Source organism: Pipistrellus kuhlii, unplaced genomic scaffold (assembly GCF_014108245.1).
Source record: "Pipistrellus kuhlii isolate mPipKuh1 unplaced genomic scaffold, mPipKuh1.p scaffold_m20_p_2, whole genome shotgun sequence".
NCBI classification, from domain to species: domain Eukaryota; kingdom Metazoa; phylum Chordata; class Mammalia; order Chiroptera; family Vespertilionidae; genus Pipistrellus; species Pipistrellus kuhlii.
Genome location: NW_023425515.1, coordinates 153974718 through 154002565, shown reverse-complemented (window position 1 = coordinate 154002565; position 27848 = coordinate 153974718). Strand labels below are relative to the sequence as shown.

At 34.6% G+C, this 27848-nt stretch overlaps 1 protein-coding gene across 17 annotated transcripts in view; it reads right to left on the bottom strand.

Moving 5' to 3' along the window:
• DOCK7 (dedicator of cytokinesis 7) overlaps nt 1-27848 on the bottom strand; it is a 163560-nt gene that overhangs the window by 69955 nt on the left and 65757 nt on the right. For 16 of the 17 annotated variants that reach the window (XM_036448238.2, XM_036448240.2, XM_036448243.2 and 13 more), the window contains 6 exons: nt 21663-21780; nt 18017-18087; nt 14159-14297; nt 13159-13260; nt 4748-4834; nt 1327-1558 (listed from right to left, as the gene is read on the bottom strand). In XM_036448238.2, the coding sequence (XP_036304131.1) occupies nt 1327-1558; nt 4748-4834; nt 13159-13260; nt 14159-14297; nt 18017-18087; nt 21663-21780 (749 nt within the window). Of the gene's footprint in view, nt 1-1326; nt 1559-4747; nt 4835-13158; nt 13261-14158; nt 14298-18016; nt 18088-21662; nt 21781-27848 lie in introns of those variants that run through there. The other variant, XM_036448254.2, reaches the window with a different exon arrangement.

Here is a 27848-nt window from a genome sequence, read left to right as displayed (position 1 = left end):
ATTGTATAAAGATATTTGATGTTTATTTTCAAAATTTATTTTTCAATTACAGTTGACATACAATAATATATTAGTTTCAGGTATACCACACAGTGATTAAACAATTTGATGTTGATATTAAAGATTTTCTTATATTAGATAAACCAAATTACTTTTCTAAACAAAATGGAAATTTTTTTTTTTTTACTAATTTAACATAAAAATTGTATGGGTTTGTTTAGTCAAAAACAAAACTTCATCCCACAGGTACCTAAATTTTATAAACAATGCAAAGCACTTATGGAAAAAAAAAATCTATCTTGGAGAAGTAAATTCTTTTTATTCATTTAATATTTCATTTTTTAAAAACTTACCTTTATTGTTGAAAGTACTACAGCTGTCTCCTTTGATTTTTGTTCTACTGAACTTCTCCAGTTTGCACCTGCCCCTCCCAAGCTTTCACCACACTAACCTATATAGCACACAATGAGCATGTAACTTTTGTTTTTAAAAAATAAAAGTAACAATGAAAGTAGATTATTAAAAATACCAATATAATAAGAAAAGAAAATAGTGAACAAGCAACTTGATAGAAATGAGTGAATTTATAAAAGGCTAGAGGCTCAGCGTGCAAAATAGCATGAGACCTAGAGTCCCACCGCACCATGGGACCCATCAATGCACCTCCTGGTGACCGGTCATTTGGTCATTCCAGCATTACAGCCACTGGCCTTTTATATATTAGATTAGGAGGGGGAAAGACTAGAAAACCAGGTTGAGGTAAGACTATACAGCATTTTATATGATATTCAATTGAGTATGTAAGAAGAATTTTACGCCCTGACCAGTTTGGCTCAGTGGGGTCCCAGGTTCAATTCTGATCAAGGGCATGTACCTTGATTGTGGGCACATCCCAGTAAGGGGTGTGCAGGAGGCAGCTGGTTGAGATTTCTCTCTCATCGATGTTTCTCTCTATCCCTCTCTCTTCCTCTCTGTAAAAAACCAATAAAATATATTTACCAAAAAAAATTTTTCCCCCCCAAAACTAAGAAATACTGGTATCACATTGAATAAATAGGTAAACCAAACAGCCATCTTAAGCAATAGAGTCTCAGATACTTCTGTACAGCAAAGAAACCAGCACCAAAATGACAAGGGGACCCACTGTATGGGAGAACATATTTGTCAATGATAAATCTGATAAGGGGTTAATTTCCAACTCATATAACTCTATAAAAGAATGACAAACAACCCAATAAATAACAAACAGGAATCATGGTTCTACTTTGCAAAAGTTAGAAATACCAAATTATAAATGCTATGATTCCCCCCAAAAAAGTAAATTACCTATTTGGCCAGCAATGACTGGAGGTCTAACAACTAAAAGTATCAGTTTATCAAGCAGAAGATGAAGAAATCGGACCACTGGTTCCAACTGAGATAAATTCAATGCTGAAATACTGCTCTTCAATTCATTTTCTAAGTTATTTTCCATGATTCGCATGTCTCCAATTCGGACAGGGAACATGTGTTCATCCAGAGCATTGACCAGAGCAAAAAACTTGTCAAGATAAGGATCCTAAAACAAAGAATGAACAAAAGCACTAAGCAAATGTAAAGATATGTACACATATAATATCTTAATAAAAAAAACAATAAAAAAGCATTAAGCAAGTATAGCTCTATAAATTCTTCAAACTATAAAACACTAAAAAAAAAATCTCTTATTAACTAATAATACAAAAAATACATAGCAGTATATATAAACATTGTTTCCAATTGAACACTAAATCCACAGTGGGTTAATATAAAATCTGCATAAGTAGGTCTATAGTTGTTAATATAAAAAATAGCAATAGCCCGGCCAGCTGAACGTCGACCTATGAATCAGGAGGTCACAGGTGGATACCCCATCAGGGAAAATGCCCCGGGTTCTGGACTTTATCCCCAATAGGGGGCATGCAAGAGGCAGCTGAACAATGATTCATTATTGATGTTTCTCTCCCTCTTCCTCCCTTTCTGGAAAAAAAAAAAAAAAAAAAAAAAAAACATTTTAAAAATACAATAATAAATAATAGAACAAGAAAAAACACTTGTGTTTTGTGTATTTACAATTGTAAATCTACTTTTGCCCCACCCTATATTTTCACTTATTATTATAAAGTATCCACTTCAAATACTACTAATTACTCAAGAAATATATTGATACTTATTCAGAATATTTTCCCCAGTGAGTCTGCCTTATTGTTTTAGAGCTCAATTATAATGATAAGATTTGTTAGTAGATTATCTGTACCCATTACTAATTTACTAGATGCCTAGTGCATAAAATTTGTGTGGTCCTTAGCCCAGCCTGCAACCTCTTCAATATGGGACCCCTCAAGGGATGTCTGACTCCCTGATTAGGCCCAATCCTGTTAGAATCAGGCCAAATGGGCAGTCAGACATCCTTCTCACAATCCAGGACTGCTGTCTCCCAACTGCTTTCCTGATTGCCCCTAATCACTTCTAGTCTGATCACCCCCAAACCAATCCGCTGCCAGCCTGATTGATGCCTAACTGCTTCCCTACCAGTCTTTTTGCCCCTAATTGCCCTCCTCTGCAGGCCTGATCACCCATAACTGCCCTCGCCTGAAGGCCTGGTACCACCCAAACTGCCCTCCCCTTCAGCCTTGTTCCCCTACTCTCCCCCAACTGCTCTCTACTGCAAGTCTGGGTCCTCCCCAACTGCCCTTCCTTGCAGGCTCGGTCACCTCCAACATCCCTCCTATGCTGGCCTGGTCACCCTGAACTGCCATCCCCTGCAGGCTTGATCGCCCCAAACTGCCCTCCCTTACAGGCCTGGTGCCTCCCAACTGCTCTCCCCTGCTGGCCATCTTGTGGAGGCCATCTTCTGTCCACATGGGGGTAGGATCTTTACCCACATAGGGGCAGCCATCTTGTGTGTTGGAGTGATGGTCAATTTGTGTATTACTTTTTTATTAGATAGGATAGAGGCCTGGTGTATGGGTGGGGGCTGGCTGGTTTGCCCTGAAGGGTGTCCCAGATCAAGGTGGGGGTTCCCTTGGGGTGTGTGGCAGCTTGGGCGAGGGGCCTGTGGTGGTTTGCAGGCCGGCCATGCCCTCCGGTCACCCAAGCAGAGGCCCTGGTATCTGGGGTTTATTTATCTTCTACAATTGAAACTTTGTAGCCTGGAGCGGAACTAAGCCTCCTGCTTGCTCCATGGCTGCAGCCATTTTTGCTGGGATTTATTTATCTTCTATAATTGAAACTTTGTAGCCTTTAGTGGAGGCCTAGGCCAGCCAGGGTGTGCAGAAAGCTTGGCTTCCTCCATTGCCAGAAAAACCCAAGCCTCCTGCTTGCTCCGTGGCCACAGCTATCTTGTTTTGGTTAGTTTGCATACTCACTCCCAATTGGCTGATGGGCATGGCTTGTGAGTGTAGCAAAGTGATGGTTAATTTGCATATTACTCTTTTATTAGACAGGATTGCTCTCAGCTCCATCTATACCCAACTACCTATTTACTCTATTATCTCCAATCCTGAACAGCAAACAAACTACAGGTGCCTATAGGACATTGTCATCTAAATTGCATAGGCATGTCAAACTCAACAAGATAAAAAATAAATTCACTGTAGTTTCACAATTGCTTCCCCTTAATGTGCTCCCAAATTTACTTCTCTCATGTTTCCTATATTTAGGTCAGAAATCACCATCTACCTGGACTCCAAACTGTAAAGGATTCAAATTCCGTCATAATCTGTTACCAGCCTGGTCTTCCATCTTTATCTAACACAATTTCCCATGCACTTTACATTGCCTGCCCGTCCTTAAACAGATTACTGTCTCTTTGCCAGTTGAACGTCGTTTTTATCTTCTGAGTTGTCCACCTTTCTCTGTATGGCAAATGCCTACTTATCAGTGAAACACCTCAGTTCCCAGCAAAACAGACAACTCCTCTGTACTTGATTTAGTTCATATGTCTAACATAGTATATATTTTATTGTATTGTAATTATTTTTACATTTCTCCCTATTGTAAGGTAGGAAAGTCTCTTTTCTTGACAGGTAATGACATCCCTGACCTCATGAAGTTTATAGTCTAATGGGAAAAAGAACCAATAAACAAATGCATATTACGTTAAGTATATGTATGTACATGCAAACACACATGGACAAACAGTGAAAGTGCCAGAATGCATGAGAGCAAAAGGCAGTAGTAAATGCAAGGTAAGATGACACAGAATAATGAGGCTGCTGTTTAAGTCACCAGAAAAGTTATCTCTGATATAAACAGAAGCCTTAATGAAGAGAGGTCAAATGAATGTCAGGAGGAAAAGCCTTCCAGCTAAAAAAATAGTTAATGTAAAGGCTTTAAGGAGAACGTGGCATATTCAAGAAGTACAGTGAAGAATGTAGAGTAAATGATCCCTAAGAACACTTTCTATTTGAAATATCTAAGTCTATGATAAATAAAATATGTTGGATGATGCTTTTTGAACTTTAAAGTACTGCCATGTACAAGAAAGTTAGGGACAAAAATTATTTAATTGTTCAAAATGAAGTCAATAATATTTTGAAAAGTAAAATATTTGCTTTGGTTGACATTAACATTTTGTTGATAAAAAGAAATTTATAAATCCTTACATTTTTAACTGACTTATATTCCTAAGTCTAACAGCAGGCAACAAAACTGATTTAAGTACTAGACAATATGTTCAATTCATTCAAGTGAAATTTGATCATAAAAATTATTAACATTCACTTACTTGTGTATGGATAGATGAAACAGCAACAACTTCAACATTAAAAACACCTTTGTGGTTATCTACCCATTTCATGCCAGGTAGAGGAACCTATAAAATATAAATTACAACAATCGCAGATGTTTAAGTTGGTTATAAACTCTGAAAACAGATTTTAAAATTATAATATCTTGATGAGAAAAAAATCTGTGAAATATATTTTTATGCACTGTAAATAAATGTAAAATTTATGCTTAATTCTTATTATAAAAATCAATGCTTTCTAAATGAAGAGGCTCAAAAAGCCAAAAGCAGAAAATATACATTCAAAATTGTATCTTCCCAGAGACATGTCCCTTTATGTAATCCCAAATCTTCCTCTAGGAAAATAAGTGATTTTTAAAGTTTTTTAAAAATATATATTTTATTGATTTTTTACAGAGAGGAAGAGAGAGGGATAGATAGTTGGAAACATCGATGAGAGAGAATCATCGATCAGCTGCCTCCTGCACACCCCCTACTGGAGACATACTTGCAACCAAGGTACATGCTCTTGACCAGAATCGAACCTGGAACCTCTCAGTCCGCAGATTGATGCTCTATCCATTGAGCCAAACCGGTTTCGGCTAGGAAAATAAGTTTTATACACACCCTTACATAGGTGATATCAAAGATATTTTATAACCTGTTTTTCACATATTACATTGTGAATCTGTTTTCATGTCCACAGTACCATTTTAATGGTTTATAATATTCTTTTTTTTTTTTTTAGGCATTTTTTAAATTAAATTATTATCTGTGTACTTTTTTTAAATTTTATTTATTTATTTATTTATTTTTTAATCAATCTTTATTGTTCATATTATTACAAAGGTTCCTCATTTCTTCCCCCCTCCACCAGGTTCCCACCCCACCCTCTGCCCCCTCCACATCCCCCATTGTCCTCATCCATAGGTGCACAGTTTATGTTCAGTCTCTTCCTCCTTCCCTTCCCCAATCATTTTTTATTTTATTTTAAACACTCTTCTTTTGTTTTAAGTGGGTTTAAAATCTTCATAAACCAAGGAATTCTGTTTTACAGATGAGAAAACTTTTCTTTGCTAGAAATTAATTAAAATTATATAATAAAATCTTATTTTTAAAAGAGAATACATCTGCAGAAACCAGTTTGGCTCAGTGGATAGAGCGTCGGCCTGCAGACTGAAGGGTCCCAGGTTTGATTCTGTACATCCCCAGAAGAGGGTGTGCAGGAGGCAGCTGATGGATGTTTCTCTCTCATCGATGTTTCTAACTCTCTATCTCTCTCCCTAAAATAAATCAATAAAATATATTTTAAAAATTAAAAAATTAAAAATAAATAAAAGAGAGTACATCTGTTCTATTTCTCCTGCTAAGTCCTGCCAAAAAATAGAAGCATTGATATAGGAATGCAGACAGGCTAAAACCTCAGGAGGGAGGAGTAATAAGGTAGTGTTTCCTGGGTTTTATTTTTGCCTGATATATCCTAAACTAGGTGCTAGAGATGCTGTCTAGCCAGAAACATCAAAAGGAGCAAACAAACAAAATTTCAAGAAAGGTCTGCTCTCTCTTTTTAAAAATATTTTTTATTGATTTTTTTACAGAGAAGAATAGAGAGGAATAGAGAGTTAGAAACATCAATGAGAGAGAAACATTGATCAGCTGCTTCCTGCACACCCCCTACTGGGTATGTGCCTGCAATCAAGGGCATGACCTTCACCAGAATACAACCTAGGACCCTTCAGTCCGAAGGCCGACGCCTATCCACTGAGCCAAACCAGTTAAGGCAAGGTCTGCTCTCTTAGGTCAAAGCCAATATTTGACCTACTTTGGCAAAAACAAATTGCAGTCCCATGCCACCTCCACATGCTGAGTGGGGAGCCTGGGTCTCTACCCTCAGCTGGCTATAGAAGGTGCACATCCCCAGCTCTCCCCACACACAGTGGGTGGTATCAGAAAAGACAGTCCAGTGGTACCCCACCAACCATGGTGTCAGTGGAGGCCAAGAGGAAAGCAGTAACAAGGTGCCCCTCCCCCCTCCTAGCCAGGGAGGTGTTAGCACAGACTAGTGGGGAGCCTGAAATACAGGCCCTCACATCAACACATTGCTATGTGAGGAATGTGGAACTTTCCCTAGCAACAGCCTCTTCCCCCACTGTTAAAACACAGACATAAATAAGAACTAGAGTCATAATCTAAAATGCTCATATCTAATAAAAATCATCCATCCTAACCAGAACCAGGTCAATCTCAACTTAAATGAGAAAAAGACAACTGATACCAATACTAAGATGATATCATGTTGGACAGATTTGACAGAATTTTAAAGCAGCCATCATTAAAAACAAACAAACAAACAAAAAAACCAAAAAAAACACTACAACAAGCAATGATGAATACCTGTGAAACTAATGACAAAATTATACACTCAGAAATAAGTAAGTAAATAAATAAATAAATGGGTTTCTTTTCCATGGTTTCATATTTTTATGTGCAGAAAAGAAAATCAAATAAAATTAATTTCCTGTTAAATAATTCAACATAAATAGGTATATATGAATGTCTCTATTGAGGCAAACAATATAGATTTAGAAATATTTCTGGAAAAAAAGAAAAAGCAGTGAATTTAAGTGGCTCAAAGCAAAAATCAGTACTAGCTCTATCGACCCAAAATACTGTTTTCAGTATTACAAAAAACAAAAAGGGTGGGGGACACAGAAATAAAATGTGAACACATACTTCTTTAAAAATAGCGGTTCTCAAAGCTTGAACTAAGGATCAGCAACACAAACATCTGGGCACTTGTTTGAAATGTAAATAATTAACACCCATCCCAGATCTACTGCATCAGAAACTGGGGTAAGGGGGTGGAGGGAGTAAGGTCCAATAACTGGTGTTACAACAAAGTCTCCAGGTGATTTTGATGTTTGCTGAAGTAAGAATTGCTGTCTTAAAAAATTCTAACAAGCAGTGTGGTAAAAGGAATGGTGTAATAGTAGCAAATATTACTTTAGTACTTTTTATGTGCTTGACTTCATTCTAAATGCTCTGCATACCATTAAATCATACAATTATCAACACAACTCTTTATTATAAGCATTAATTACTCTCCTCAATTTACAGATGAGAAAATTCAGACAGAGAGAGTGGTGTCTTAGCTAGAGTGCTATTATAAAACACCATATGCTGTGTGGCTGAAAACAACAGGAATTTATTTTCTCACAGTCTGGAGACCTCAAGTCCAAGATCAAGGCACCAAAATGGTCAGTATCTGGTGAGAACCTCCTCCAAGCATGCAGATGGTCACCATCTCACTGTGTCCTCAAGAGAAAGCAAACTCTCTGGGTCTCCTTATAACTAATTCTATCATGAGGCCCCACCCTCATGACTTCATGTAAACTTAATTCCTCTCAAAAGGCAAATCTCTAAATACTATCACATGTGGGAGTTAGGGCTTCAAAACATGAGCTGGGAATGGGGACCACAACTCAGTCCATAACAGATAAATTAAGACACTTGCCCAAGATCACACAGCTGGAAGTGGTGGAGCCAAGAGTACTAGCAAAACCCTGGTAATTACGCCACACTGCCTTTCAAAGTATGCGAGGTTTAAAACAACAAAATATCTCACAATTCCACACCCCTTCAATAACTAACTTTGCTAAATTTGATGTATATTTTCCAAACTATTTCCCACACAATTACTGATGTACACCTACATACTAAGTTTGGTTGTCACTATATGTTTTTATGTTTTATTCTAAATATCCTATTGAGATATTGCAATCTATATCATTCCTCTTACTACCATACTATTCATTGTATGGATATACAAAAATTCAGATTGTAAATATCCAGATTATTTCCATGTTTTGTTTTTTGCTAATACCAATAATTCTATAATTTTTTCTATTTAATTCATACAACAAATATTTATTAAAGTCTATCTATTTTTCTAGGTTTTGGGGTTTCATGGTAAGGTCTACATAAGGTCTACATAAGTAGACATAAGGTGTACTCTCAGGCAGCTGACATGAATAGAGAAAAAAAAGTATGTAATTTCAGATAGTGATAAGTAGTAAGTAAATAAAATTTGATTAATATGATAGAGTATATCAGCAATGTGGAGGAGTAAAGGGTTGAAAGTTCATGAAGTGAAGAAAGATTTTTCTGAGGAGGTGCTATTTTACATACAATTCAGAGAATGATAAGAATCCAGCCATGTGAAGAACAGGAAGAGAAGTAAGATGATTCAAAGACTTGGAGGCAGGAAAATTTTTGGAAGAAATTCTAAGTACAGAGACAGGCTGCAGTTATGGCAAAAGACAATGCTAGAGATGAGGGCACATCCTCAGATCATTCAGAGATTTGAAGGTCATGAGGAAAAAATCTGGACTAAATTTTAAGGACAACAAAAGGCCAGAGGAATATTTTATTTTAATCAAAAGAAATACTAAATCTTGGTAATACAATACTGAATGGAAAAAGCAAGTTCCAGCCTGGCTGGCACAGTTCAGTGGTTGAGCGTCGACCTATGAACCAGAAGATCATGGTTCGATCCAGGTCAGGACACATGCCCAGGTTGCAGGCTCATCTCCGGTGTGGAGTGTGCAGGAGGCAGCCAATCAATGATTCTTATTCATTGTTGATGTTTCTATCTCTCTCCATCTCCCTTCCTCTCTGAAATCAATGAAATACTAGTATCTTTAAAAACAGAAGAAAAAAAGCAAAAGTCCCAATAGAATACATAAAATTAGAAATTTTGGTTTAATTCATAACATAAGCAAATTTTAAAAATGTATTATTTAGTCACACACAAAATTGTTTTATGAGGCTAGTTTTCGAGATAATATGACCATACTTAATGCCATAGAACTGCATACTTTAAAATGGTAAATTTTATGTTATGTATATTTACCATAATTTTTAAAAAAGAAAGCTAGCTTTTTATAGAGGAAAAAAGAGTATGGGATGGAGAGGAACAAGTAAATGATGCAAGTTATTCTAGTTCTTGAATTGCATGGTGGATACATCACTGTTTATTATATTAGTAAATAAAATAACAATAAATTGAAAAATGTAATTATCTATATATAGATTTAACCACTGCTAAGTTTAGAAATATGCTATCTGTGGATCTTTGCATACTTAAGCAATTATATCTGTAGAATAAATATTTAGAAGTATAATTCATGAGATAAAGGTTATGTATATTTTTCATTGTGACATGTATCAGGCAAAAACAATAAAATAAAAAAATAAAAAAAACTATTTTAAGGTCCAAGTGACTATGATGAGTGCTGAATACCATAATCCTAAAGAGAAAAAAAATCTGCTGACCATGCTGGTCTCTACTAATACGTCTATCTTCCACGAATTTTGTAAATATGAATCTGCTTCTAAGAGCCCAATAAACACTGATCCTTAAAAGCTGATGACACTGAAGTGAGGTAAATTCACCAAAGCACCAACAGTCTGTTGATGTTTATTGGTGGCCAAGGTTTTTCTCTCAGCATAAGGTTCCAAAAGTTATTTAACAAGAATAAATCTAATGTTAGGCATGTTATGCTCGAGGTATCTGTGGAATATCCTGGTAAAGAAAAATAACTGGCAAAATATGGATGAGCAGAGATGCAGATTTAGGATTCATCAACTAACAGTAAGAGTCAAGAGTATCTTGGTTTTTGTACAAGTTATACACTTTGGAAGTATTATACTGTTCACATGAACTGCAGCCAGTGGTCCTGCCTAGGAAGAGAACTTACAGGTCCAGAGTGAAAGGAACATGAAAACTTAAGGGGAAAATAGCTAACAATCAAGAAGAAGAGACAGCCGGGACCGGTTTGGCTCAATGGATAGAGCGTCGGCTTGGGGACTGAAGGGTCCTGGGTTCGATTCCGGTCAAGGGCATGTACCTTGGTTGCGGGCATATCCCCAGTAGGGGGTGTGCAAGAGGCAGCTGATCGATGACTCTCTCTCATCGATGTTTCTAACTCTCTATCTCTCTCCCTTCCTCTCTGTATAAAATCAATAAAATATATTTAAAAAAAAAAAAAAAAAAGAAGAGGCAAAACAAAGTCACATAAAGTTCACCTTCCTTTCTACCCAGTATTAAAAAGGAAACAATCCACTGATCACTAGAAATGGTCAGTCAAATATCAAAAAACAACAGTTCATTGGTTACAGAAATTAGTTTACCAGTATCGAAGCATGCATATATAACAAGCCTCATATTCTAAGCCCAAAGAACTACTGGAGTTACACATATCAAAAGGTCTCTGACCTTCAAACAAAGCTCAACCTCAGCCAGGAAAGTAAATAAAAAATTGCATTAAGCAATGACCTATAAAAGTTCAATGTTGAAATACTTATCTCTCACATATTTTAAATTAAACAGTAAAATCAGTAATATTTACTATTCTTTAAATAAAAGCTAAGAATATATACTGTTATTTTAATATATTAATTAAAATATGCAAAAGTGTAAGCACTTTCAATCAGGTGCTTTCCTCAGTATCAATCAGCCATACTACATGTCTATAGTCAAATCCAAATCTTCACCGTATTTTTTATATGTGAGCATACACAACATGGTAAAAGAAGCCACCAGCTTTGCTTTAGAAAACTGACCTTGCATTTGCAAATCATAGAAAATCAAATATATAACTTCCATAAAATCATATTTTCTTTCAAAATACTTCCTCTTGAAATATAATGCCCCCCTGGCAGAAGACTAAGTTATTTACTGAAGAAATGTGTTCCTGAAAAACTAAATGACAGATTAGGGAAGGAGGGGGAGAGTCATATTTTTAATTTCTAATAATAAATATTGATTTCCTACTATGAGCCATGCAGTATTCTAAGTACTTCTAGATACAGCAATGCACAAGAAAACTCCTACCCTCACAGTTTATAGCCTAGAGATAATAAATATATAGATACATAATCTATAAAGTCAGTGATAAATACTATGAGAATGTAGCAAAGTAATGGGATAAAAAATGGTGAAGGCTGCTACTTGAAACAATTGTCATAGACAACCTCTCCGAAGAGATGGCATGTAAGTGGCTATCTGAATGAAACGGAGAAGCAGGCCTTGAGATAAAGCATTGCCAGCAGACAGAAGTGCAAAGTGCCTGGGATGAAATGCTCTTTTCATGTTTGAGGAACAGCTAAAGTGACTGTGCTATGAGACTAGAGCACAGTGAGATAATGGTGAGAAATGAGGTCAAAGCAGTAGCATTATATTGTTTCTTCTTCTGTTTTAAAAAAATAAAAACAATACTAATTTACTTGTGAATACTTTCTGAGTTCTATTCTGAAAATAATTCCACCAGGACAACATAAACAATACATATTTCAGACATATTAAACATATTAATGTTTATATTGATGGTCAAAGCAATAAATGGATTGGTAATCATCCCATAGTAGTTCTCTTAAAGGGCACTTTGGTTTTTGAACAGTGGCTACTGATTCTCAAGTGAGATTTTTCCAATGTTTTTGTTTCTTTCAAGTCACATATAATCATCAAAGCTGCTAATGTCTCTTAAAATAAAGGAGTATGTTTATAGCATATTTATAGGCACTTTATTTTCACATATATAATCAGCAATTATAAAAAATTTCTTTTAAAATAATTTAAATCTGTTCTCCCTCTAGCCTTTTAGTTAAATACTAGAGGCCCAGTGCATAAAAATTCATGCACTGGACAGGGGGAGCCCTCAGCCTGGCCAGCCCCTTCTCACAGTCCACGAGCCCTGAGGGGCAGGAGGTGACCCTGAGATCAGGGGAAGGCGATGCCTCTCATCACACCTCTGCTACTACCACTATTGGCAGCGCAAGCCTCAGCTGGCCCTAGTTACCTGAGCCTCGGGTGGGCCCTAAGCGGCTGGGCAGCTACCATTTCAAGGCTTGCTTGTGCTTCAGCCTGCTCTGTGTGCCTGAGCCTCAGTCAGGGGGGATGCAGGAGGATCCAAGACCCCCAACGGAGATGACTTCTGCAGCCTGCAAACAGAGCAGCTGGCCCCGCCCCCACTGTGGGTGCTGCCATTTTATAATGGCATGATGGTCAATTTGGATATTACCTCTTTATAATATAGGATTATCTACTAAAAGAAAGACTTATTTATTTAAAGAAATTTCTCATGCTATAATATAAAAATTTTCCAGATGTATCTTTTCTTTGAGTTTATATTTCATGTATTATTATTTTTAAATGAATAAACTTATATTTTTAAAAAATAGTATGAAAGCTTCTTAGTATTCTGTAATTTTAATTATAAGAGAAAATAATATTATTATTTATTATCAACATACTTATAGACAGAATTGCAAGGTCTTGTTTGAAAAAAACACCTTTGTAATGAAAACCCATTTTGTTCAATCTGGAGAATTTCAACATGAGAGATACTGACCTCAGGAGACAGTACAGAATAAGCCTGTGGTGGTTTTTCCAGTGAGACCGGTAGGCAAAATTGCCCAGTCTTTAATCGTCCATTCTGAAGCATTGGTATCCACTTTTAAATAAAAAGAAAACAATATTCATTTAAATATGTTTGTTACAAAAGTAATTGCCTCTGAATATGAGCCACATTTGTCTCCCATCTCCAAACACCGAAGGTATTTTAATTATGTAATTATGAGCTTTCATAATTTCTCCAAAGTTTCCCTGACAATATTTTATTAAGGATGATCTGTGAGATATTATTAGTCCTAACCAATTATACAATTTTTAAATCTATACAAGGTCCTTAGAAGCTAAGGGAAAATTGGTAGTAGAAAAAGGTCAGAGTGTTTCAATACTAAACTGGGATAGCAGTGTCAATATAAGAAGAAAAAAAAGGATTTGATTATATATGACTGTTGAAATAAAAATTTAAAGTGTGAACATTAATTTATTTTCTTACATTTAGCAAAATTCATGTCATAAACTGCAAAGGATAATAAAATAAATCAAATGTTGACTTTTCTCTTTTGGGTGGAGGCATGAATTTTCTAACAAAGTAGTAATAGCACATTATGATGTCCTTCACCTTAGATTTGCTTTTGCAATTCAATCAAAATGATTTTCAAAAAGTACTCAAGTTTTTTAATTGCCTTTAATTGAAGTAAAAATATATTTAATTGACAAAAGTCCTTTTTTTTAATCACTTTATATTCAAACTACTCTTTTCTGAAGAACCCTTAAAATTATATTTATATTGTATAGTTGAATAAACATAATAATTAGAACCAACAACTAATGTTTAGACTTGTTAGTCAATTAATTACAACAATGAGCATTTTATTATTATAGTGGTCCTTCCTAACCAATGTGGGGAATCAGATAAGAATTATTATACCAACTACATATATCTTAAATATTGTACTAGTTTTAAGATCAAAGAGCTAACTATTTAACAAAAATATACTTACTGTATATCCAACAGGAGTTTCAAGAGGAGTATTTTGTTTTTGTTGACAACTAACATGATAAAAAGTAAAAAGCAAGTGATGATGGTCAGTTAAGGTAGCAGGGAGTTTAACCTTGATTTCTTCATGAAAATCAGGAGACCTTTATACAAAAACAACAAAACAAATCAACAGTCAGTAATTTCTTCAAAATAAAGAACTACTGCATTTGTATAGTTGAATAATTTTAAAATTAATTTCAGGATTCATGTTTAATTTTTCTTCTAGTCCAAATATTTTTTATTCCCAAATAAGTAACTAACTCCTACTTCTAGATGAAGGAACTGTCACTGTTTCTAAAATTTCTCCTCCCATTTTTATTAATAGGTTGAGTAATCCTATTATTTGAAAATTCATTAATAATTACCATCTTGATATTGAGACCTTCATTAGATTGGAAACTATAAAAGAGGAGACTATGTTAAGACTTTCTATTATATCTATACTAATTCTTATACACATCAGATAAAAAATAACAGAATTTTATAAGAGTATATTTTAAAACCATGCCACAGAAAAACATTTTTCTGTTATAAGAGTATAGCTTCAAATTAAGACTAATTTGTATTATCCTTTTGTTAAAAAAAGAAAAAAGAAAGAAAAAGGTAATCTTTAGACAACTTAGTAACAAGTGGGGCTCTCTATGAAATGTCTTACATCAATTATCCCATTGCTAAAAAAAAATAAATTATGTTACTAAAACACTAACAGCTCAAAGAAAAAAAATCAGGGAATACCCACAAATTGCATTTGTTCAACATTTTAGAAGTGTTTCCAGTCACTATAAAGAATACAGCAAATATATTTGATCAAACCAATGAAATTTTCATCTCAATATCCATTGAGAATTTTTATAGAAAACCATAACTATTATTTATTATATAGACTTGAAAGGGATAGAATCTTAGCATCCCAATCTTCCAGGTTGAGTTAGTATCTCTCAGAGTTATCTTCAATGAAAATGCATCCAAACTATAGAGCTCCAACTACCTTTAAAGTGAAGGCTGTTCATCCAAAACCAATTAGGTTATTTCTCTCTCTGACACTTATAGGTCAAATATTCTTTTCAGATAAACCCCAAAATGCTAAAGGGTGTAGATTTGATCACAGAAATAGTAAGTGGAATGAAATTTTTAATACCCATAAGAAAGACAGCCAATGCTAGCCATCTGAGAATTTGATGACTTTGGTGAGTAAAAAGATGCTACACATTTTACTACTGATCTTCCTAGTCATCCCTGAATTAATGAGAAGTTTACTAGAATGTTTGACTATACTGTCATTTAAATACTACTAATTATAAGAACAACAAAAATAAAGACTTAGGCATAAACTAAGATATTTTTTAAAATTACTACTTTATCAAAATTTTTCCTTGTATGGAGTGTTTTAGTTAATGTCTTTCTTTAGATTGTATTTCTGTGAAGACTTACAGAAAATTAAACATCTTCTAATTATTCATCAGCGAGTGAATTGCCCACCTTTAGGTTAGGCATTGTATTACTTTTGGTGGGTTTAAAGATGAACATAAAAAATAATTACCCTCAAAAATATATAATGTAGTAGAAATATAAATAGAATGGGGGTTGGCAAACTATTGCACACAGACCAAATCCAGTCAACTGCCTAGTTTTGTTCAAACTATAAACTAAGTATGATTTTTATATTTTTACACAGTTGAAAAAAACAAAAGTATACTGGTTCACTTTAAATATTACATGAAATTCAAATTTTAGTGCCCATAAATAAAATTTTATTGGAAGACAGTCATGCCCATTGATTTGCAACTTTACTTACTGGCTATTGCTGCCTTTGAACTAAAAATAGCAAGACTGAGTAGTTGCAACAGAGACCACGTGGCCTACAGGGCCTAATATATACTATTTGGCCCTTTGTGGAAAAAGTTTGCCAACTCCTGGGATAGAGCATATAAAGTTAAATGCTTTAAGAACAGAGTTCAACAGATTTCTTAAAATTTTAGGTCAGGGAATTTTATTTAGGAAGAGATATAATATAGGCCTTAAAGAATGAGTAAAAGCTCAGTAGGTAGAGGGTATATGTATATAATAGAAATAAAGATCCAAGAAAGGCCCAGAAATAGGACAGCACATATTATGTCTGGTGATGAGATAGGAAGAAAATCATCAAGATATAAAAGAAAGATACTTGAATATTAGAGAAAAGAAGAAAGAAGGTAAGAATGTCTTAAAGTTTGAGTCAAACTAACAGAAAAACAGATAGGGTCAGGAAGAGGGCCAGGAGAAAATAGATGGAAATTGAAAACGCAGCAGAGAATCCAAAAGAATATGCCCAATAGGCCACTGAAAATACACATTAGAAAGAAGGTACTGTCTAAAAATAAAAGTTGTGAGCAATCCACATAAAGGTAAAAGCATTTTCATTGAATGTAAGTCTGAGAAATACATAAAATTATTTAGGAAGAGAATGGTATAGTAATAGAGGGTTAAGAACAAAACCTTAGTGTTTTGTATGGAATGTCTGTACTTAAAAGAAAAGAAAAATTGAGAATAATTACTACAGAAGAAAAAAGTGTTCAAAGAGATAGAGGCCATAAAAAAAGGTGAGGTCCAAGAAAGTTTTAAGGAGGTCAGGGGAAACATGCTGTACAACAGCAGTGCAGAAAGACGTGTTTTGTTTGTTTTTTAAGAACAGGAAACGTAAGCTTCTTTTTGACAGTAAAAGATGGAGCTAATGAAACAGGAGATTGATGATGCAAGAGAGGGGATAACTGATGAAGTCATATTCTGGAAGAAGCTGGATAAGATTGAGAGCAGATTCACATTGAACAGGATGTGGCCCATTACTGCCTTTGAAACAGATGGAAGGCAGATCAGTGCAAAGATATTTGAGGTGAAGGGCAGAAAAGCTGATGGATCTCAAGTGGGATGGATTCAATCAACTTAAATAAAATAGAAAAGCTAAGAATAAAAGCAAACAGAAAAAAGGTAGCAGCTAGAGGAAGAGGAAGAAAACTTAAAATAGCTATTGCATAATTAGAGAGTAAAAAGTGATGACAAAAAAATTAACAAAAAATTATCTTTTGGGGCAAAAAGAAGATAAAATAACCTATGATAGTACTGATTGGTACTCCAACAGCATTCAATTAAAAAAGAAAGAACAAGTCCTAACTGGTTTGGCTCATTGAATAGAGCATCGGCCTGCGGACTCAAGGGTCCCAGGTTCGATTCTGGTCAAGGGCATGTATCTTGGTTGTAGGCACATAACTAATAGGGAGTGTGCAGAAGGCAGCTGATCGATGTTTCTTTCTCATCAATGTTTCTAACTCTCTATCCCTCTCCCTTCCTCCCTGTAAAAAAATCAATAAAATATTTTTTAAAAGAAAAAGAAAGAACAAAAGCAAAAATTAAAGGTTATCCAGTTAATTTCTCAAAGGAGTAAAATGGAAAGGTACCAAATCAAAGGATTATTGGTTGGTGAAAATATCAATTTAATTGACTAGTGGTTTCAAGCTTAGTAAAGAGTTAAATAAAGCTGCAAAATGTTAGGGGAATACCATAGGAAAAGACTGAAAAACCAGAAGCCACAAAGATAATCAATTGTAATATAATAAAAATGAAAGGATCAAAGAATTTGATAGAAAAGATGTTTTGTATATAAAGTCTTATATTTGAGATGTATATAGAAAATATGGATCCACATGTTGAAAATTATAACTATGATGTCAGCTGTCTTGAATTTGCACATTCAGTGCAGCAAAGCATTTGGGAAACACACTAACGTGAGTGTTAACAATGCCACTGAGAAGTGAGTAATTTTGAAAGAAATATTTGAATTCAGTACCTGTTATGATATACTACGGCTGTATAGGCTTCCTTTGAAAATTCTGAACAGCTAGATTTACCAAAGATTACCTGTAACAAATAACAGCATGTTGAAACTTTGTTGTAATAAATGTTGGATGTTTCATATCTATGTAAGAACTTGTCTGATTTAATAACTATTTGAGAAAAATGGGCAAAATTAGCCCAATGAAGAACAATGTGCCTACGACGATCATTAATAAGTTCAATTGATTAATTCTAAATTTCTTTTCAACTATGGACCCATCTAACATTCAAACATTCAGAAAATTTCTATCCATTATATTTATTTATATTGGGGAATAAGGTACATTTCTTTCCTTTTTGAAAGAAGATAATTCATCTTATAATCTGGATACAGCACATCATTTGAAATTTATATATGAAATATGGCCCTAACATGGTGGCATATATCTACTATACAAATTGGTGGCTTCTCCACTAAGACAGCAGTCATTCTGAAAGTCAAATATGTATTATTTATAAATGATATTTAAAAATCCTATTTTAGATATCCTTTGCTTCCAGTACTCCCTGCAAGCTACTCTAAAATGGAGGAGCGCTCCACTTTATATTCTTTTAAATTTTTATCTTTATTGCTGAACATTATACAGACCCATTTTATATTCTAACATGTATTTTAAAAATCCACCACATAAAAAAAATACAATACTACTTTTGAAGAAGTTTTAGCAGTAAAATAATACAGTCTTATACACCTGCCTCTTGAATTCTAACAACAAGTGGTGGTTAATTAGGGCAGCTAATTAGAATGTTGGCTTAATGATGTCAAAGTCACAGCTATGATTCCAGGGGGTGACAGGTAGGCCTGCAATGTTATCTAGCCACAAGTCATTCAGCACACTTTCATCAACAAAACTGGTAAAACGACTCAAATTTATTCCTATACAAAGGAACTAATTGGCATCATCCCCCCCCAAAAAGAACATATTAATAGGTATTTTGTTTCTTTTTGCAGTATCTCAAGCAGGCCCTTTTATTTTAAGTGTAATAATTATGGCTCTCCTAGAAAACTCTAACCCATTTACTAAACATACTTCACTATATTTTTATAAAAGGTTGTTCTAGCCGTGGCCCGGGTGGCTCAAGTGGTTGGAGTGTCTTCCCTTACACCAAAAGGGAGTGGGTTTGATTCCTGGTCAGGGCACATACCCAGGTTGCGGGTTCAGTTCCCAATTGGGGGCATATGCGAGCCAACAGATTGATATTTCTCTCTCACATTGATGTTTCTCTCTTCCTTTCTCTCTCTAAAATCAATATCCTTGGGTAAGGATTAAAAAACATTTTTAAAGATTGTTCCAGTGCCAGAATTAGAGTTTATGGTTTTATCATACTGACATTATATGATCAAAAATTATCTTAGTCTTTGTTTTTTTCAATAAGCAAACAAAATGTGTCTGTTTGTATACTCTTTCAAAACAACTATTCACATAAACATAAAAAAACATTATATTTTCATATGACTAATAATATACAAATAAAGGAATGTGGTACCTTTGTTTCCCCATTGAGAAGTTATCATTTTTTACAGAATAACTCATTTATTTTCATAACATGAATGATATACAGAGGAATAAATGTGTTCCTTTTTTGACTATCGATATGTATGTTTAAGCATTCATCAATATGAACAGAGCATCGATTATGTACATTAAGATAGGCATTAAAATATAATTATGAGTAAGACATGGTTCCTGCCCTCAAGGAGCTCACAGTCTAGTGGACATGATGAAGAAATCAACATGTAGTCATAAAGATATAAGGTCCATAACAGAGGTAAGAAGATGCTTTGGTAGCACAAAAAGGGAGAGGGGTCTAACTGCAATGTGGCTGGATGCAGCTAGGTTTCTGTAGAGGAGGCCATACAGATGGTAAGACAAGGAAGAGTTTGTTAGGAAAACGATAAAACAGACTATTTTACATGTATTGCATTTGTCATAAACTCAAATGCATATGACAATTCACATAAGATGCCAACACATGTATTTTTACAATCCAGTATCTTTTTATAACTATGATAGCATGTTCATCCCTTCAGCAGAAATAAAGAGCTAGTAAAGAACATGAAATGCTAATTCGAATCTAAAAAATAAAATCTACATATTTAACAAATATTTATTCAATATGTATTATATGCAAGGATCTGAAACAGCTGCCACAGAATACAAAGATGAATAATTTGTGCTTCTGATACCAAGTTCTAAAAATGCTGATGAAATTAAAACAACAGGGAAGAAGAAAATATACAGCTTTCCTAGCTGGTAGAAAATCAGAACTTGATTCAAATGACTGATACAAAAGACTAAAATAAAATTGTTAACAATGCACCTATTCTTGGCTCATTTGCATTCCACTAGAGTTGTCAGAAGTTGAACATCTATAGTGACAGTTGTGCCTCTATTCTATATATTACTAACTTCAAGTTCAGTAAAAAATCTACTTGCATTTATTCGTGTTCCACATATACTAAATCATAATTTGGTCAGTTTCCTGTCTGGCCTCAATCTACTATTTCTACCTTCCACTGCTCTGGCTGGCTCACTGGCAACACACCTCGGGTGAAGGATATTCTCCAACCTGAATTGCTTTCCTACCTCCACCATCTAGACTTATTGCCATTAACATTTCACCACCTTTAAGACATTCTCTCCTACCATTGAGCACCTATGCCTTCTATTAATATAATCTTCTATAATTAGCACAGACCTTGGTTCTCAATACTGGCTGCAAAATGTAATCTCTAAGGCAGATTTTAAAATACTGACATCTGCCTGGTTCCCACACTCAGAGATTATAATTTAATTGGAATTAGATTCAGTCTGGGCATTGATATTTTTTAAATCTCCCCAGGTGGGTATAATATACAGCCAAGGTTGAGATCTATAGCCAGAGTTTAAAAAAAAAAAAAGGGGGGGGGGGGAAGAACCATACATATTAAAATCAGCTGGAGCCGGGACCAGTTTAGCTCAATGGATAGAGAGTCGGCTTGGGGACTGAAGGGTCCCGGGTTCGATTCTAGTCAAGGGCATGTACCTTGGTTGCGGGCATGTCCCCAGTAGGGGGTGTGCAAGAGGCAACTGATCGATGACTCTCTCTCATCGATGTTTCTAACTCTCTATCTCTCTCCCTTCCTCTCTGTACAAAATCAATTAAAAAAAATAAAAATTAAAAAAAAATAAAAAATCAGCTGGAGAACATTTTTAAACTATACCACAACCCATTACCCTCCACCTCGGTTGCCTGGCCTTTCATTCTAAAGGAGGAGAATAATCCAGATGCCAAGACAGAGAAAGGTATCTGTGCTTTGTTAGAATAGCCAGAGTAAATATGATCTGACTCTCTTTTGAAAGTCATTATTTTAGAATTTTATGTATTTGGCTGATATCCTCCAGATTACAAGTCGTATTCATCTTTGTATCTCTGGGAGTGCCTTGCATATACCAAATCCACAAAAATTAAGACTGCAAAGAAATTTATGATTACCTGTACAGTAAGTAATGCAGTTTGAAATTTGGTTTACATTAATTTCCAGGTTAGACCTGCCAACCAAGTAATACTATTTGAGCTACGTATGAAGAATAGGAAAAGTAAAGAACATTTATTACCGGCATGGCATTGCTTGGATCCTCCCCATACATAAACTGCACTTTCACTGTTATATTTCTGGCAGAACCTTGACGATTGGCAAAATTGAGGCTTTGAGGGTATACGTAGAGAAGATTTCTGTGAAGGCAATAGTATACAGAAAAATGAATACATATCTAAAAACAATATCAAATATGTCATAAAAAGATAGAATTATTAATATTTATTAGCCACTATGCTAAGTATTTTCACGTACAATGTTTTATTTGATCCTTAGAGTAATCATTCAAATAAATGTATCCCAATTTTGCAGACAAATTACGGCCCCAGAAAGTTAAGGAATTTTCATATACAACCAAGTATGTGGCAGAGATGAAATCAGAATACAGTTCAGACTTCTAAACACATGTTCTTTCACCTACAAGAGGCTTTTGGGAAATAAAGGAGTATGAGCTGAAACATTAAGAAATTAAAAGACAGTTCCAATATTCTCTTAAGTTCTCCACGCAAATATAAATAGGATGACGTTTTTAAATGCGGCTTTCATATAAATGTGATCAAAGATTTAAGAGGTATAATATTCAATATTATTGTTAAAAACATATATGACAATTATGGTAAGTATAATGAGCAGCAATAGGTAGTTACTATGAGATAATCACACATTATTCTGCATTTGATTTCATGTCCAGTTTATGATCTTGTATCTTACACAATTTTAACAGTTCCTGCTATAAACACAAAGGAGAAATAATTCGCCAAAAGAAAGAGCTAAAAAAAAAAAAAATTAGAGATACTTTATCTGAAGACTAATGATAACAGCTGATAAAACTTCAATAATAACAAAACCCTGCTAATGGACTGTTAGGGCAACAAAAACAGGTCTAAATTTTCTGGAAGGTGCTAAGGTAATATAAAAATTTTAAGTGAATACACCCTTTGATCCAACAAACCCACCTGTAGTCTAAGGAGAAAACTACACATGTGTACAATGAGTGTGTTCAAAGAAATTCACTATAACATTTCTTATAACAGGACATAGTTACAAATAATTGTAAAGAAACTAGAGGCTCAGTGCACAAATTCATGCATGGGTGGGGTCAGGCCAGCCCCATCCTTGGCTGACCTCCAGTCAAACTCCCAGTCAAGGAGACAAGAGGACAATCTGCATATTAGCCTTTTATTGTATAGGATATAATGCTCATCAGCCCTGGATAAATTAATACAGCATGACAATGTACAGTAGTATTTATTCATGTAGAAGGAGATATCCACCACGTTGGATGAAAAAATGCAGGTTCCAGAGCAGGATATAGCGGCATTACACTACTTGTAGAAATTTGGAGTGGGATTTACAGAAATGAGTAAAAAAGGGTATTTCTGAAATAGTGGTTAAAAGTGATGGGTCTAATTTTTTTTTAAATAATTTTATTTGAAAAATTTTTACAGTGAGAATATATGATCTTTATAATTAGAAGAAGCAATAAAGTAGTTTCCATGGTGGGAATATGGGTGTGTGTGACAATAAGCATGCAATCTGAAAATCACTAAAGAAATGAAGAAGAGTCAGTTGTGCTCAAAATAGTCAAAAGTGCCCTGGCAGGTTGCTCAGTTGGTTGGAGTGTCATCCCATACACCAAAATGTTAATAGAATTCAGGATTTTGTACTTTTTTTGTTGTTAATCCTCACTGGAGGGTATTTTTCCATTGATTTTTAGAGAGAATGGAGAGAAGAAGAGAGAGAGGGAGAGAAACATGGAATGGCTGCCTCCTGCATGCACCCTGACAAGGCCCTGACAAGGCCGGTATGGCGCCCTTGACCACAATCAAACCTGGGACCCCTCAGTTGAAGGGCTGATGCTCTATCCACTAAGCCAAACCATCCAGGGCAGGAATTTTGACTTTTTACAGGTTTTTGAAATATCTGAGTTTCCACAGTATTTTCAACATAAAGCATTTAACATTTCTTAATAGTGAAAGCAAGTAAGATAAATAAAATTATTCCTGGAAAAGTCACTCATCTTCTAGACCAGCACTATCCAATAAAATAGTCTAGGCCAGTGGTCGGCAAACTCATTAGTCAACAGAGCCAAATATCAACAGTACAATGACTGAAATTTTTTTTTGAGAGCCACATTTTTTTAAAAAAATATATTTTATTGATTTTTTACAGAGAGGAGGAAGGGAGAGAGATAGAGAGCCAGAAACGTCGATGAGAGAGAAACATCGACCAGTTGCCTCTTGCACACCCCCTACCGGAGATGTGCCCACAACCAACTTACATGCCCTTGCCCGGAATCGAACCTGGGACCTTTCAGTCCGCAGACCGACGCTCTACCACTGAGCCAAACTGGCTTCGGCAGAGAGCCACATTTTTTAAACTTAAACTTCTTTTAACGCCACTTCTTTAAAACAGACTCGCTCAGGCCGTGGTATTTTGTGGAAGAGCCACACTCAAGGGGCCAAAGAGCTGCAATGTGGCTCGTGAGCCGCAGTTTGCTGACCATGGATCTAGGAGACTATCAAGCACTTGTTGTGTGCCTGTTCTGAGATATCCTAAAAGATAAAATATACACCAGACTCAGTATCTATTTGGGGGACTTAAATTAATTTTACTACTTTCTTTTTCTTTTCTACATGTATAATTCACTATATTTGCACTAGACAATGCGAACAAAGAAAGGAAATGGGAGCTAATGAATAAATCTGGCATTATTCTTTAAGTTAATATAAACATTTCTACTTATACACGTTTTTCTCAGTTATTTTCAGATTCTTTCTACCAAATACATTAATTAAAAACCAAATTATCACATTTAAAAGGGGAAAATTTAACAGGATACTATATTCAAAAGATCCATAATGCCTCGTATTTTATTCGGAAGTTGTATCTCCAAAAGATTACACAACCTGAGGGAGGATAAGAGTCTTTGTTTTGCTTGGAATTCAAACAAGGCTTCTAAATGTACTAAATTTCTATGTTGCTAAAAATTTTGTATATTAGTTATTAGAAACTAGAAATCCTTAAATTGGGGCCTGATTTTGCTTAGTTCCTCTTATTTTCTTTGGCATAAAATTTTTAATTTTTATAACATTACTGGTTATATTTGATCAGGGTTCTATTTATATAGGCACGAGTTCAAACAAAGTTTATATTCTGCCTTTAATAATGTGTACTCAGGCAGGAGACACTGAAAGGTAAATAAAAAGCCATTTATAAAATTACTACTTTCATCACATTTCCCACGTTGACACTCTTACACTTGTAATTAGGCAAATTATTTAATTATACTCAATAATATGTCAAACTACTATTTCAAAAAATCCAAATATTTCTACCCCAAAACAATACATTCTAAAAACCAAGAATTTGTGACATTGATTCTAATGTACCTGTTAGTGATACAAAGGGAGGAAATGTATAAATTATGCAAAGGTTAATATTCTAGTACAATAACCCAAATGGAAGAAAATTCCTTCACACAACCTCTCTTTGGTATTAATGCTGATGCTTTCATGCACTGGATGGGGCAACCTTTCAAAAATATATATATTTATTGATTTTTTACAGAGAGAAAGAAGAGGCACAGAGAGTTAGAAACATCGATGAGAGAGAAACATCCATCAGCTGCCTACTGCACACCCTGCACTGGGGATGTGCCTGCAACATGCCCTGGAATCGAACCTGGGACCCTTCAGTCCACAGGCCAACGCTCTTTCCAGTGAGCCAAACCAGTTTCGGCATGGGGCTACTTTTTAAATTCCTTTCTCTAAAAAGAATGGAAAAATTCTCATGTTATGACTTTATAATTCTCTTATTAATTCAGCACATATTTATTATTTCTTCAAAAAAGTAAGGCTTTGTACTAACATGCTGTAAGGGATATATTAGTAAATTAAAAACAGATAGATCTTGCTAATAACAGCTTATAATACAATACAGATAAGAAGTTGGCCCATCTCCATTTCCCCTCAACTAGAAAGTAGATAAAATATCAGGGTCAATCAATAGTTTTAAGCCAGAAAAGTAGACCAGCTTAGTTAAGAAAAATTTCGAAATATGCCCTTCATGACCAATAATGACAACACTAACTTTTCCCTTTTAAAATAAGAGAGAGAAAATTCTAATTTATTCAATACTTCAACATATGCTTTTATAATTTCATAATTGTACCACTGGTAAAGGTTAAGATGAATATAAAGTATAAGGAATTTTTGTTTTGTTTTTCTTCTTCATTACTGGAAGTATTTGTGTATTTTGTTTAGTTGCATTCTTCATTCTCTTAACAAAAATATTTACATGATTCTGTATTGGTTACTTAGAAAAAGTATACACAGGCTAAACAAAAGACAATATAATTCCATGTGCTACTAAAGCCCAAGAGAACAAAACTCCAAAAATCTAGACTCTGGCAAAATTTCCCAACTTATTTCTTAACATGAGATTAGATCATATTCAACAATAGAATAATACAGTATGTACATAAATGTGTTGATTGTTTCTAACTACCAAAAAACAAACAAACATACAACAAAACCCTAATACACTGTGTAATGTTTACTAAGCACCAGGTATTGTTCTAAGTGCTTTAAAAACATCAATTTTTAATCTTCATACAATTCAATGAAGTAGATATTAACTTCACTTGACAGACAAGAAAACAGAGATACAGAAAACCCAAATAATCTGACCAAGAGTCACACAGCTGCAGGACAGCAGAGCATTCCAATTCAGCCAGTCTCTCTACATAATACTCAACCACTAGAGCATATACCTCTACTATAATTATTCTGTACCCAAAAGCCCTTATTTCTAAATTTCAAAAAAAGAGGTTCTCTATTTTATACCAGAAAGAGAGACATTTCTTAAGAGTAGAAATTTACAAATGATTCATTTTGTAAAGTGTTAACTTGACAATTTACAATTTAAACTAAAATTCATTATATTAAAGCTTTGTTCTCTTTGCAAACAAAGGCCTTCATGCAAAATTTCTTTTGGGTAGGACTGATTTTACAGAAACACACAGGTTAAAAACTGGGATATAATGACTAATATTTTGAGTGCTTCCTATTTGCCAGACACTGTCCTAAGTGCTTTACACATATTATTTCTTTTAATTCTCATAATTCTATAATTATGTAGTATATGGAACTACTCTAATGTACAGTTGAGGAGACTGAGGTATGAAAAGGTTAAATAATTTGTCTAAGGCCAGACAGCAAGAGCTGGCTTTTGGACCCAGACCAGTCTGATTCCAGAACCCACACTCTTAACAATTTTACTATATTAATTTGTCAAGATAAGGAATTTTTAAAGAATTATTACTTTCTCCAAAAGTTCTTAATATGAAGGCTTAAGAAGGATAATCACTTGTAATTTAACCAAAGTATTAAGTATTTTTCCTTTTAACCCTAAGTTAGAAGAAGCACAGTGGAACATTAATCTTTGTACATAGTACTAATTGTTTCGGTTTTGTTAGATTTATATTATCAAAATTGTTACCAAGCTCACAAACTTCAGAAAAAAATTATAATGACCAAATCATGTCAGACACTGGAATTATTTAATTCTGCTTTGACCTTAGAAGACCACAATCTATTGGTCTTTCAGGGGGTACACAGAAAACAAGCTAGAACATAAGGGACAAAATATAAGGGGAAAAAGGGATGAAATGCTGTTTAATGTATGGGATTTTGTGATAATATACAAATACATATGGTTAAGACAGGCAAATATGTATACACACAAATTATTATAATAAGAAATATATAATCATTTGTTAGCTTATACAGCGTGTGAGTACAATATTAAGAATCATAAAGATCACCCAAAAAAGTGGAGGAAGGCTTCACAGAGAAGGCATTTATTTTTGTAACAGGTCACTGTTTTCATAAAAACTAAAATATAATTTGGGAAATTCATAATTCATTAATGATGAATTTACCAGGCAAAAGAGTCTGGTGCTTACTTTAAATCTCTAAATATCATGACAAATTAAAATTAGCTTTTAAAAACAGGTAGATCATGCCCTAGCCAGTTTGGTTCAAAGGATAGAGCGTCAACCTGCAGACTAAAGGGTCCCATTTTTTATTCCGGTCAAGGGCACATGCCCAGATTGAAAGCTCGATCCACAGTGGGAAGCGTGCAGGAGGCAGCCAATCAATGATTCTCTCTCATCATTGAGGTATCTAACTTTCTCTCTCCC